Raw genomic sequence first — 14,229 nt, 5'->3', positions numbered from 1 at the left:
TCTAATCTGTGGCTTAAACCACAGAATAAGTATGCTAAACTTATCCTGTGTGAAGCTCGCTGCCAAAATTCCGATAGGGCACCGGTCCAGTGGTGTGCATATAGGTTTTATATAGCGATTAAAAGCATTCTCAGTCCTATTTAATTTTATACTTATTTGGACGTAATCTAACCTCAATTGGCGTTATCATAAGATAAAAAAATGTTGATAAAATTTGCGAAGGTGTAAATCTTACTGTTCATAGTCACGATATCCGACGATACGATGATCAGAAAATGACACAATTGGTTGGATTATTTCCCGCCATGATTTATTTGAAATAATCAACCAATAGTGGCATTTTCGTGCAGTCGGATATCGTAACTATATGAACATGAACAGTAAGCTTAACTATTATGAGGATGATAAGACACATGTTATCATCAATATCTATCATATCTAATAAATAAAAATGGGATGAAATATGACACCATCCCTGCCAATACGAGATACACACAATAATCAATTAATACAATAAGTAATTCAATGGCATGCCAATCATCGCCACATTAAATTTTACATTTGAAAGGTCTCTGGATTGACTAATAGTAAATGATAATAATAGTCTAGAAATACTAGCGTGTCCACTCATTAGATTTTGTTTAGGATAATTCTGGCGACTCGACCACGGCGTTCTCGGTAAAATGCTTGTCGAGAGTTGGTAAATCATCTGCTTTCTTTGTTTTCTCTCCAGAAATGAAAAATGTTTTACATTATAGGGCATTGCAATAAAGTATAATTCAAATATTAGGGTGTTATTTTATTTAATAATATTTGGTTTTTCAATTTGTTACACCACCCTTGCGAAGCCGGGGCGGGCAGCTAGTATAAATAATAACGTAAAATCAGTGCATTAACTTCCTAATATAATCACAGCGAGAATAACTATAAAATTAAATAAGACTTAACGGTTTTTTGCCAAGGGTGCATTCGGTTTTCGTGTGAAATATGCTTTCAAAGTGTTTTATTCATTATTAACCAAATAATTTCCGCTAGTACAACTGAAATATTCGGAGAAAACATTTCATTTCATTCTCTGCGTAAAACCCTAATGCGCGCCAATGGGTCTGTCATGCCCTTGTTCGGGTATCTTCGGCATCGGCAACTCTGGTAGCAAAATTTAAAAGAGACGTTAATTAGAGAAGATACATTAAAACGTAAATGTGCCGGGCCAATTAATAGGAATCTTCAAATTAGAAAATATAGAACAGAACATTCTGAAATTACACCCCGATGCTTTTAAATATTGAATTAATTATTTCTCCTAAGATTTATAACTTGATTAAACAAAGTAGATAATTATTACTCAGAGTCTTATATGACCTTCCTCTTTATTCTAGAATTTTTTCGGCTCCCAAAAAAAATAGATTTTTTTTTTCTGAAATAAGTTTTCCATCTCAGTCGGTTCATTTGACAAATTCACTTTAATTAATCAATTAGATTTTTTTTTGGGGGCAGGTTGTGTTTAGGGAAGTTGAGTAGTTTTTGTATAATTTAATCGATTAAATACGTTCTATTGTGGACAGAGTTAGTTTTAACACTCACTTCTATCGAAATGAAGCTAAAACCGCAGAAAGAACAGGCTTTTTCTCCTATTAAATGGCAGCGAGAACAGAAATTGTTGAAGTCGATGAGATTAGTTAATGATAGAAAAGCTTTACATGTTTTAAATAGAGAAGAAATAATAGCGTAAGTATTAAATTAACAACAATGTTAGATTTTCCAAAAATTTATTTTAGATATCGTTTACCGCTACATGAGGCAATATTGAGGAAACTGAACAAAAATGAATTTTTTAATTCTGCTGAATATCTGAAACAATTGATAGATTTTCAAGATGCTTATCGAAATGCAGCTGGCGAAGAAAGTATTATTTGGCAGAGACCTAGATTAATGTACCAACAGGATATTCTTGAACATCTTTCAGAAAAATTACAGCAAGCTGAAAGCGCACATCTTTCAAGTCAGTTTTATTGTAAAAAAACTTATTTCTTTTGTAACTTTTACCGCAGCCATGTTGACCATTGAAATATCAACAATTCTTCTCATATAGATTGTTCTAGTTCAACACATCACCGACTTTCTTAATACAATGCTTAGACTATAGTCATCTCTTCCTTCTATCAAACGTCCACTCTTAGAAGAAAACTGAGTTACTCATAACGAATAGAAACTTTTAAATAGTAGTATTGATGGCATATTCATTTAACGAAAGTTATGAATTAAGATTCTTTTATTGAAGTTAAAGTATGGATGTAAAGCCTTACAGTATTTAAAAGAGTGGAGTAATATGGAGCTTGGGTAATATACTCCATATATTTTTCTTCGAACATTTTTGTTAGTTTGGATTCCAATTTTTGTAGATCATACATTGTTACATAAAAACTGCCTTTAGGGGTATAACGCACTTCTTTCGAGAAAATACACTCAAATAATTCTCATTATGTGCAATTCAACTGAAAATAAGTTTATATTTTTTCAATTACTGCCAACTTTCAGAGCACATGTGCTCTGAAAGTGAACAGGTGAACAGAAAAAAATATAAAATCCGAAAAAAGTACATAACGCATTAATTTTCGTTTGCTACTCCTTTGATAAAAGTGTGCCATTCAAGTTAAAAATTGAATTATGTATTTTTTCATGCCAATAACGAGTATTTCTCTAAAACGTGTTAAAAATATAGTTTTCGAAGTATAAAGGAAAAACTCAATTATCTGAGTACTGCCCTGAAAATATTGAAATTACATTAATCGCTTTGAAGGGCTGCATGAAGTAAATAAACCCAAATTTGAACAAAATCAGACTATTGATTCCCAAGTTATTGAGATCAGAAATTTAAGCCGATTTCTATGAATCGCCCTGTATATCCGAAATTAACAGTCTAAGGATACAAAACAAGTTACTTTTTTGAAGGACCTGAATGACCTGCATTCACCACTAGGCTATGGCTAGTCACTCATGTTACACCCTGTAAAATAAACCAAAGTGTAAGATTTAAATGCTAAATTAAATTGAAATTAACATAATAAAGCAAATCACTACACACAGGTGATATATAATACCCTAAAATTATATACAAACAACAAAGTAAACCGCATCAAATTTTATTTTCGCTACTCCTAAAGCAATTAATAGTATGTCATATTTTCAGAGCGAATTGATGCCGAAATCGATATTTTTCTGCATCTGGCAACTGAATTTTGTTTTGGATCTGAAAACTGGTGGTGGCTTGGTCATCAACTGCTTTTTATTGCTCTCAAAACTTGTGAAGATTACGATGGAGATAGAGGCAAGAGAAAGGCTTTGTTACGGTATATTTTTGGGAGATTTCTCTTTCAAAATGGTAAGTCAACATTTTTTTCTGTACATTAAATATGATTTGTTCGATACTATTGAAAATTTCAGCAAAAGAACCACAGATGGCACTTGAACATCTTAAAATATCTAGGAAAATTTCTGCAGAAATGACCTGGAATATTAATGTTTTGTTTCCAGAAAACAGTACAATATTTTCACAGGCCTGTACTCTCATTTACCAAATAAGAATGATTCAAGCAAAAAGTATTATGCAAAAAGATCCGAAAAATACTATAAGACTTTGTAACAAAGCTAGAAAAAGAGCATTGGAAGGTAAAACTGCATAATTGAAATTTTAAATGATAACTATTATATTTGAGTTTGTTTTTCATAAAAATTAACAACAAATTAAAATTACTACTGTTAAATTTAAAATTATAATATCATATTCCAGGATGCTACTATGAGGGTGTAATTGAGTCATTCATACTCAAAGGAAATTGTGAAATAATGCTTTTTGATACTGAAAATGCTATAACAAGCTTTAAAAAAGGATTGAATATATTGGAGAATCATGAAAATGTTGATTTAAAATGTGAAATTCTGAAAAATTTAGCCATTGCTTACTTAAGGCAAGTTAAGTACTTTCACTTCAGAATTAATATAAATTCGAAATATTTCATCACAGACATGGTATACTCAATTGTGCTTTACAAACTTTACATAATTTGAATGACTATGCTCACCTTCATAATAAAATGGCATATATAGCCCAAGCTCACAAATATCTAGGAGAATTTTACTTGAAAGAAGGTACTGCACGTAATGCAACACCTTTATTAATGGCTGCTGTAAAAATTTTTGGTCAAGCAGGAGATACTGTGGAAACAGCTAAAACTAAAAATATGGCTGCAATATCTGTTGGTGAGATGAGATCATATTATTATAGCTAGAAAAACAACATAAATTTTTTGAGAGGTATTATCTACACTTCTTGCAGGTATTGAACTCATGCCTATTTTCATTGATATTATTCGAAACAGTGATCCAAAATTTTCACAAAATCATAAGGAAGTGTTGAGGAAGCTGATATGTTGGAAAGATTTGAGAGAGAGTTTTTGGACTCAATGTCAAGTGTCTGAATTTTCAACAGTTTCGGCACATACCATGGAGAATTTTACTCTTCTTTCAGCCACAGATATAAATGAGTTGCCAGAAACAGATGAATGTGCTGAAGAACTTCTGGGGATAACTGGGTTAGATACAGGGTACTCCGGACATTATAGCAATAAGAGCATATCTAATATGACGGATGTAATATCAATATCTGGTGTTCAACAAAGCGGAAATACCATAATGGCTCCAGGAACTGCAAACGACTATACAGAAACAAATTTTACGAGTGATAGAGATCTTTCCTCTCTCAGTACTTATGCAAGTATTCTACTTTATCAATTTATAATAATGTGCTACACTTCTCTATACTGGGTGATTCACTGCAATGGCTTATTGGGCGTATATGGAAAACTGTTCATAATTTTTGCGTTTTGGGGTTCGAGACAATGATCTTTCTCCCTAGAATATTTTCAGATCTTTGCAACATCCGGTTAAACCGGCAACAGACTACTACTTCCTTATTTCAAATGTATATTACTGCATCATTAGATAGCTTTTTTTGATGCAGAAAAAGTTTTTTTTTTTGAAAAAACCTTTTCTATTTTCAATTCTGCAAATACGTAATGTTATAAGACTGTTTGCGGTTTGGACCAAAAATGTATAATAATAATGATGATAATAATAATTTTTATTGTTGACCCTTAAACAGCAAAAACATTACTGGCACCAGGGCTTACTAATTATATTACTATTTGAAACCAGAATGTATAGGGTGTTTATCAGAAGATCATGAACTTGGACAACTCAAATTCATCAAAACTCAAGATTTTCAAATTAGAACCTATATTTCTTGATATTTCTGTCGATTCTACATATAAAAATAGGGGGTTACTTAAGCAAACTGTATACCTACAATGAATACTTTCAGAGGTATTGAGGAAGAACTTTTTAAATGAAGAAAACCGCTGTGTGGAGTAGTCTATGACTTCCGAAAACACGGAAAGAAACTAAAATTCGACATTTCATGAATTGTAATTAATTGTTCATTGGGATTAATGAGAAATTCATAAACCAAAAAATTTACAATTATGAATAATTGCTTAAGCTGCATAAAATGTCAAATTTAGTTATCGAACATAGGATTTTAGTTTCTTCCAGTGTTTTCCGGAAGTCACAGACTACTCCACAGTTAGAAATTGCGGTTTTTCCTCATTTAAAGTTCTTCCTCGATAACTCTTAAAGTATTGATTTTAGGTATAGGGATTGCTCAAGTAACCTCCCTCTTTTTATGAGTAGAATTGACAAAAATAATATAAAATGAAGGTTCTAATTTGGAAATATAGTGTTTTGATGAATTTGAGTTGTCTGAGGTCATGAACAAGGTTTGCCATTTGAAATAAGGGAATAGTAGTCTGTTTCCAGTATAACCGGAATTTGTATAGATCTGAAAATATTATAGGATTATATATCCCAAGTCCAACACGCAAATTTTCAGCATAAAATTATGATTAGTATTCTATATACGTTCAATAGCTCATTGTATTGCATCACCCTGTATATATCTTTTGTCCTATATTGGCTGAAGATTTGACCTTCCATATTTCTAACGGATGTACCAAATTGAATAAATTTTTGCAGGTATTCCTACTGTATGTTCTCTCTAAAACTACACTTGGACCTAATTAAAATTCAGGTTCTGATATTAAAATTGTATTATTGTTTATGCAAAAAACCTCTTAGACATTTGAAAATCCGATTAGACAATAGGTTAGAAGATGGATGGAGTTAATTCAATTATGAGTACTTTTGGCACCAGGATTTCAAGTTGTGTTTTCAATCATTTTCACCTTATATCAATATGAAAGCTGCTACAAAAATTCATTCAGTTTAATACATTCTTTTAATAAATATGGCAGATTAGAACTGACCAAAATTGTAACACACCCAGTATATGAGAAATCAAGGAGCTTATAATTGACATGGGGGTTACATTAAATATTCATGATGTCTTCTGATCTCTTAATCATCTTATGATTATTGATCATTCTTAGAGATCATCTTATATAGATATACATGAATTTTATTTTGCAGGTCACAAATATCAAGGAAACTAAGAGTAAGAGTAATCAATATAATGAAGACCTCGGGTAATTGTACTAAAATCGAAAATAAATATTTGTCAAAAACTTGCTGACTCATTATTAACTCCTACCAATTATCTAATTCTGTTTTGAAGACTTTCGAATAAAATGAATTCTTGCTAAATAATTATATTTCATCGAAAAAATGGAATAGATTTATAAATTTCTATTTCACTTCACTTTAATGAACTAATTCCCATTTAGAATGTTCTGCTCCGCACTTCAGTTACCTCAGGTGGATTATCAAGTTCTCCAACAAATCTTATATTATTGATTAGAACCATAGTTTGGGGCACTCTGTAAACTATAAAAAAAATATAAATAGAATTCTTGAAAGTTTAGATATCACATACAATTAATTCTTTTATACTGCTTCCTCCTTTTTTTTCTGAAATGAATTTTTGTGTGGGATAATGTCTTTTCAATAACTGTAGCTTCTATTTGTACCAGATCCCTCTGAATCAATGGCCTTCCAATAAGTGAAAATTCCTTTCCACCCACAAGCATTACCTATAATCTTCAACTGTAGAAACATATCATAAGAATGTGTAAAATCACCTTATCTAAAGTCAACTTATCACCAGCATCGGGTGGCCAATAACCCTCTATAACTATAGTATCTCCACTTGTAATTTTGAATTGTTTTCCTGCCACATGAACAACTGCAAATAATGGTTCATCCTCTTTTAGGACTTTTTCATTAATTTTTTTAACAATACCTGAAACAATTTATTTGACGTTATATAAATTTTCCCAAAATTTCATAAAAATTTAATTACCAGACTTGATAATTTCATCTTCAGCTTCTTTGGTTTTATCATCTTCAACAATTTCATAAGATGTAACAGAGTCGACAAAAGATAAATTTGAATAGAAATTCAATTTGGAGATGCTGGGTAGAATTAATTTAGAGATAGATGGATTTTTACAACAAATCAAATTCAACTTTGGGAGAAAATTCTTCAGTAAACTTGTCATTTTTTAAACATAGATTTATTCTGAATAAGTCTCTGGTATTAAAACATAATCATCAATTTTTTCATTGAATGTAAAATTGTAATTTTTTTTTTCTTCTTTAATGAGGGTTATGTTCACAGATGAGTAATTAAATTGGACATAGAATAATATATTGTTACATAATGTAATTACATAGATATTGTAATTATAAAGAAACGGCGAGCTTTGAAGAGTTGGAAAATTCATCTGCTTACTTCACATCGTGTTTGTAGGTAGCATATAAAAATAGTTTACCACCCAGAAAGTAGACGATCTCCAAAGACGTCCCCTGGTGGCTATATTCCCAAGCATGGAGGCACAGTGTTATCCGTAATCTGTGCATGGAGGGAAGCAAGTGTAGTATTTATTTCTTTTAAATTTATATATTTAGGGTTCTGTGGTATTTATACCCAAAGTAGGCAAGAAGGACTCATCAGAGCTGAAATCATATCGGCCCATATGTCTCACCTTCTCTCTCCTGAAGTCCATGGAGAAAATAATAGATAATAAAATAGGAGAAAATCTAAAGCCCCACAAAAAACAGTTTGCCTATAGAGCGGGTAGATCTACTGTAGAGTGTAGACGTCATTCATAATCTCCTTGGAGAGGTGGAAGGTATCCTCTCCGCAAAGGAGATTACGCTTACAATGCATTGGGGAACCTTTGACAACACCCTGCATGTCTCCATAACAAATACTGCTGAACGCAAAGGAGCGGAATCCTCCACTGCTAAGTGGATATCGGCTATGCTAAGGGAGTGGACCGTCGTGGCATGTCTAGGGGGAACGTAAGTGACTGTGATGACTTGCAGGGGGTGTCTCCAAGGAGGGGTACTATCCCCCCTGCTGTGGAGCTTGGTCATGGAGAGGATTACGGCCAGTGGTTTCACTACTCAGGCGTATGCCGATGACATAGTGGTGACTGTAAGATGTAAGCATGAGAGTTCAATAATTGACCGAATGCAGCATGCCCTCAGTATTATCGAGAAGTGGTGAGAGGAAAAATGGGTAACTGTCAATCCCTCCAAGACCACACTGATTCCATTCACAAGAAGAACTAATCTTAATCTCAGAGCGCAGGTTCTGAATGGTCAGACTCTGAAATTTTTCAGTGGGGCATGAAACCGAATATAGTACTATGGTATTATTGACAGCAGTATTACACCCCATTGCCACCTATGCGTCTTTAACTTGGTGGACAAAAACCGAAAAGGTCACCTATGCAGCCGGCTGCAGAGCTATAGACACAACTATATGTGAGGAAATGTAGCTTGTTGGAAGCAATAAGAATATCCCATAATGGGAAATGTCCATCTGGGAAACTGGATTGGACATATGGGGATATTGAATATATTTGATTCAAAACTCTTGACAAAACCCTCGGATATGATGTCAACTATCTTCGACTTCGAAGTACCCTTTGCCTGAGCAAGTGTAGGAGTGTTAGTCCAGTGGATTATCCTGTTATTCAACTCCCATAGCCGGACTGCAGCTTTATATTAGTCTTTTCCTAGCCCACAGAAAGGCTCAGGCCCAGCAGGTGTTAACCTTGATGCACTTTTTGCAAGTGCACCAGCTTTTTCATTTCCTTCAACCCGTGGTACCCATAGTAGAGTCATTTTATTGCTTCTGGCCAGTTGCTTTATCGTGTTACGGTACTCCCAAGTCAACAGAGACCCCTGTTAGTACCATTCCAGGGATCTCAGCGTGGTTTGGCTGTTTGTGGTGACTGGTGATGTAGATATGCGCCCCCTTGAGGTTCATTTTAAGACACTCCTGAGCGCATACATAAACAGCCAGTATCTCGGTCTGTAGAATCTATGACTCACTTCCCAGGGCTTTAGAGATCCTCAGTTTAGGTCCATATATCCCAATGCCAGTACCTCTCTCTGATTTGGATCCATCGTTGAACCATATGGATGACTTTTTTCCAAACGGTTTACGAAACTTATTGCACTAGGACGGTCATTTATAACCTTTTCAAAGTATCAAGATATATTATACAAAATTGTATAGACATAAAATACTCCTTTATAATTGATGATCTCAATTCTTAAACACTCTGTGAGTACCTTCAACATCTATTTGTTCTGCTGTATTCGAACCTACCCTGAAAATTTCAAGTTTATAAGCTTCTCCGTTCGAGAATTATTATCGTGTTACAGACGGCAGGACAGAACTTAATTTGCACAGCTCTAAATCAAAAACATTGAGTAACATTGAGACCAAATAATTTGGAGCTCTGTTTGGAGATTTAATTTTCAATATTAGACTAAATTTGTTCCTAGGTTTGTACAATGAGCTTGTTTTCGACAATTATAATTTATTCAACGTTTAACAAAAATTATTAGCTTAATTTTTCTCTATATACTCATTATATAAATCTAAAAACAATTTTCTACAGGTTAGAGGCACTTTGAGCTTAGCACATAATAAAAATACTCCGGATAACTTCCTATGCAACGAATAAATTTCTTCTGGAGGCGGACACAGTCTGTGACTCAACATTGTTGGAACTAAATGCTGAATTCTCTCTGCCATATTTTGATTTGCAAAATCATAAGGCTCATCGCATTGGAATATTTCACCCAAAATCATCACTGCATTCACATGAGCTTCAACCATGGCCTGAAAAAACATTGAAATAAGCATAGGTACATACATATGCAGTTGTAAGATCAATAGGCATCCAAAATCTTTTTTCATTCATCATACTTTGCTTTCATATCCTGTAAAGAATCCAATTTCTCCAGAAATATTTTTAATTGTTTCCCTATCACAATCATAAGCTGCTTTCAATATTCTAACGTATTTATCCATAAATTTTTTTGAATATTGTCGGCTTGCTCCAAAATCTAACAGCATGATCTGGAAATTTTGTATATTCAATATCACTTTTGTAAAATATAAAGTGAAAATATATATACCTGTTTTCGTTCTGGGTTGTATAAGAAATTAGCCCAATTTGGATCTGTTTGCATGTATCTGAATTGGAGTATTTCCAGTAAACATAATCGTATTATATTATAGCCAATGAAATGTTTGTCTTCAATGTCTAAATCGAAACATTGATCAACAGGAATTCCATTAAGAAGTTCTGAAGTGAAAATTTGTTGAGTAGATAGTTCATCTGAAAATGAATCATTAAGTCAGATTTTTTTTCAGCTAATGGTAAAATAAATAAGTTCTTATATCACATAAAAACACTTTAAAAATGTTGTGTGTATAATAATTTTTTTCACTAATATTACTAGGATACAGTATAATTTGACCAACCGACAACAGAAGGCACATAATATTCTGGGTATGGTGCTAGAAGTTCTTTGAATTTTTTAGTACATTCAGCTTCCCTTTTATAGTCAACTTCCCATGCCAGCTCCCGTTTTGCAACAGTCATTAAATTCTCAAGGAACATCCCTTTAGGGAATATTTCCCATAAATTCATTATTCCAGTCAAATTATCAATGTCGCTATTAATACTTTCAGCTACTCCTGGATACTGGATTTTGATAGCTACTGGTTGTCCATCTTTTGTTTTTGCTAGATGTACCTGACCAATAGAAGCAGCAGCAAAGGGTCTCCTTTGGAACTCATTCATTTTTGTTTGCCATTCTGCACCCAATTCTTTTGAGAGTACTTGATCTACCTGCCAATCAGGCATAAAATCGGCTGATTTCCTGACTCTTTCTAATGCTTTTGCTAAACCTGGATGTATTACTGAATCATCCTGTATGCTCAAAATCTGACCCAATTTCAATGCAGCGCCTAAAACCCATTTCAATAAATAGGAATTCATTATCATTAAGGAAATTGATTACCTCTCACTTTACACAATGTATCAACAATTCTATTAAGATTAGCTTCTGTCATAAAAGCCATCTGGTTATCATTAGATGAACTGAACCCTAATGTTCTCCTTGCATATTCTGCTACAGTACCTACACCTAAACCTGCAGCAAGAGTCCCAAATGAAACCATTCTTCCAATTCTCGAAGATGGCACACTTCTTTGTTTAGATTCTGAACTTAACTGAAATTATAGGATAAACTACTAGAGATTATTAAAAAATAATGAAGCATATAAAAATTGAATTTATTATTTATTTCATATTGAAAATAAATACTTTCAATTTAGGTTAATATAAGATTGGGATATTGTTAATTCTTTACAATTTTAATTTTTTTTTTTATATATTATTGTGAATGAATGAATACTTTTAGATTATCTCACTTGATTGTGGTACGGATTTTAAATGAATTGTGCAATAAGAGGGTTATGATCTGGTGTATTGGCAGAGCAAGACTATAATTTGAGGAGCTGTTTCTGTTGAAGCGGTGTAAGAAAAATTCATTTTTTTAAAAAAGGGGGTTGCTGAAATGAAATCATATTTGATAAGAGAATTCTGGATCAGAATTGTTTGGGAACCCCTGCTCTAATTGCGATGGGAAGAGTGGGGCATTCACACAAGGAGCAAAAACTGCTTTCGGTAATCAGTCAATTGTTAGAACAATTATGCGGATGAAGAGCAGGGAATCATGTAGGGGAATATTCCGGAAAAATAGCCTGCTAAGAGCGATTGCAGTTCATATACAAGAGTGCCTTATATTTGTCTTTAAAAATAAAAACTACTTTCAGACTAAATCAACAACAAGCTATAACACACGGACAACAAAGTTAAAATATCCACAACATAGGCTTACATCAAGTGAAAGGGGACCAGAATATAGTTGTTTTAGATATTACAACAAAATTATAGATTACATGAAAAAAACAACCACCCTCAAATATTTTAAAAAGCAAATTTTCAAACTTTTGGTACGAATCAAACGGCTCTAAAATCGGAGCCGAAACGTCGAACACGACAAAATATTAGACACGATCCAATCCGGAATCCACAAAGTTCAAATATTTCCTACCGCAGATACCTATCCTAATATATATTTTTATATATACATAAACGGAAGTATCAATGAAATTGAGATAAACAATGTTACTTACAGTTAAAGATTTTGGATTTGGAACATATTTGGGTTTTGTCTTTATTGGATCAATTTCAAACACACTAGCATTTTTGCTATTTTCCAACTCTGTATTTGTAGTATCTACAGCAAAATTATCTTTCATTTTTTCATGTTCCATATCTAATTTTCTCAATAATTCCCGATCAGCAGATGTTAATTTAATTTCATAAGAATCTTCAGCAATTTTTGAATTGCTGGAAAATTTTTCAATAGGTTTTTTTGCTTTAGAAACTTCTTTTATTTGATCATCTGAAATATAGAAGAATTATTATCTAATGATACATCAAGAAAACATGGACACAATATTTTTAAGTGGGTGGAAGTAGGCCCTTATAAGGTAAACATTTGATTTGAATCACCTTTTAAAATAGGTTCAACATATGTTTTATAATTATATATTTGAACACTTTGCATAACTGTTGATGCTTTGGAAATAATTTCTTCAACATTTTTGACCAAATTCTTTTCATTAACATTTTTTTCACTAAATTTTTTTTCGAATTTCAATAAATCCCTAGCTAAAATTTTCAGGCTGGAATTGTCCCAAACTATTTTCAAGTTGGTTTGCTGTAATTCAATTCCAGACTCTGCTATCATTCGTAGGCTACGAATAATAGCTAGTCCATCTTGCAATTTCGACATTTCTATATCAATAGCACCCAATTGACTAAAAGTTGCATTAAACACAAAGTTATTTTCTAAAAAAAATATTTGAATTTCATAATATTGCTAAATATGTAGTCCCCTTTCAAAGTGTTAGGTTAGGAAAAAGATTAACCAAAGAATGGTGACAGGAGATGGCTGCGTTCCATGCTAATCGATTACACCATAATCTTAGACTCACGTTTGAACCCATTACCAAATTTCTGAATTTACGTTTCAAAAAAATCCCTGAGTTCTGATAGCTTTATGGTTAAGGTAGCAGAACCCAATCGTAAAGAAACTCCCCAGAATAATTGAACTTACATACTAATTTTTTGCCCTATTACGAAATTTTTTGTACCTCAGATTAACATATTCCATACCGGCAGTAGGTACGTGAAAAATGCAAATCGAAAATGAATATGGAAAAAATGATTACGCCATAATTTTAGGCTCTATTTAAACTAATTTATTACCCCATTACAAATTTTTTTCCTCCTCAGATTACCGCGAGCTCATGAGTAGTACTACTACATTTATCCCATATCAACAGTAGGTACGTGAAAAATGTAAATCGAATATGAATATGGGAGAAATGATTACGCCATAATTTCAGGCTCTATTCAAACTAATTTGTTACCCTATCACGAAATTTTTTTGCACCTCAAATGACCAAGATCTCATGAGTACTATTACATTCATCCTATACTGGAGTATATTAGGTGAAAAATTCAAATTGAATAGGGTAAATGCACTGGTTCTCGACCAGTTAACAGAAACATCGATTTCGAGCACGATTTTTTCACACATAAAGTTATCAAATTTTAATGGTGTTGGTGTTCATCGATTCTTTGGCGAGTTTTAAATGATTTGTCATATAATTTTAAGCGTTCTTTCCGCATTCAACCTTTGAAATGTGAAAATATATAGAAAATCTCAATAACCTTCGGTTCTCGACCACGCCGCAGAGTTCTCGAC

At 32.9% G+C, this 14,229-nt stretch overlaps 3 protein-coding genes across 3 annotated transcripts; 1 reads left to right on the top strand and 2 right to left on the bottom strand.

Annotated features, from left to right (window-relative positions):
• Positions 1-954: 954 nt before the first annotated feature.
• LOC123684700 lies at positions 955-6,638 on the top strand. The gene is made up of 8 exons (XM_045624072.1): positions 955-1,728; positions 1,779-2,002; positions 3,191-3,382; positions 3,445-3,669; positions 3,791-3,968; positions 4,025-4,260; positions 4,337-4,770; positions 6,544-6,638. Exons 1-8 carry the CDS (start codon positions 1,595-1,597, stop codon positions 6,601-6,603), a joined length of 1,683 nt encoding a protein of 560 aa, XP_045480028.1. The 5' UTR covers positions 955-1,594; the 3' UTR covers positions 6,604-6,638.
• Positions 6,639-6,706: 68 nt separating this feature from the next.
• On the bottom strand, positions 6,707-7,706 carry LOC123684703 (39S ribosomal protein L21, mitochondrial). The gene is made up of 4 exons (XM_045624075.1): positions 7,373-7,706; positions 7,152-7,312; positions 6,947-7,103; positions 6,707-6,897 (listed from the first exon to the last, which is right to left on the bottom strand). The coding sequence occupies exons 1-4, from the start codon at positions 7,569-7,571 to the stop codon at positions 6,794-6,796; spliced, it is 621 nt and encodes a 206-aa protein (XP_045480031.1). The 5' UTR covers positions 7,572-7,706; the 3' UTR covers positions 6,707-6,793.
• A 2,096-nt stretch (positions 7,707-9,802) lies between these two features.
• Positions 9,803-13,377, bottom strand: LOC123684698 (atypical kinase COQ8B, mitochondrial). Its single transcript, XM_045624068.1, has 7 exons — positions 12,969-13,377; positions 12,587-12,858; positions 11,407-11,617; positions 10,865-11,353; positions 10,516-10,718; positions 10,304-10,456; positions 9,803-10,216 (listed from the first exon to the last, which is right to left on the bottom strand). Exons 1-7 carry the CDS (start codon positions 13,249-13,251, stop codon positions 9,941-9,943), a joined length of 1,887 nt encoding a protein of 628 aa, XP_045480024.1. The 5' UTR covers positions 13,252-13,377; the 3' UTR covers positions 9,803-9,940.
• Between the last annotated feature and the right edge of the window lie 852 nt (positions 13,378-14,229).

The sequence above is a fragment of the Harmonia axyridis genome, chromosome 7 (assembly GCF_914767665.1).
Source record: "Harmonia axyridis chromosome 7, icHarAxyr1.1, whole genome shotgun sequence".
NCBI classification, from domain to species: domain Eukaryota; kingdom Metazoa; phylum Arthropoda; class Insecta; order Coleoptera; family Coccinellidae; genus Harmonia; species Harmonia axyridis.
The sequence above is the reverse complement of the archived record's forward strand: the minus strand, read 5'-3'. Positions and strand labels throughout refer to the sequence as shown.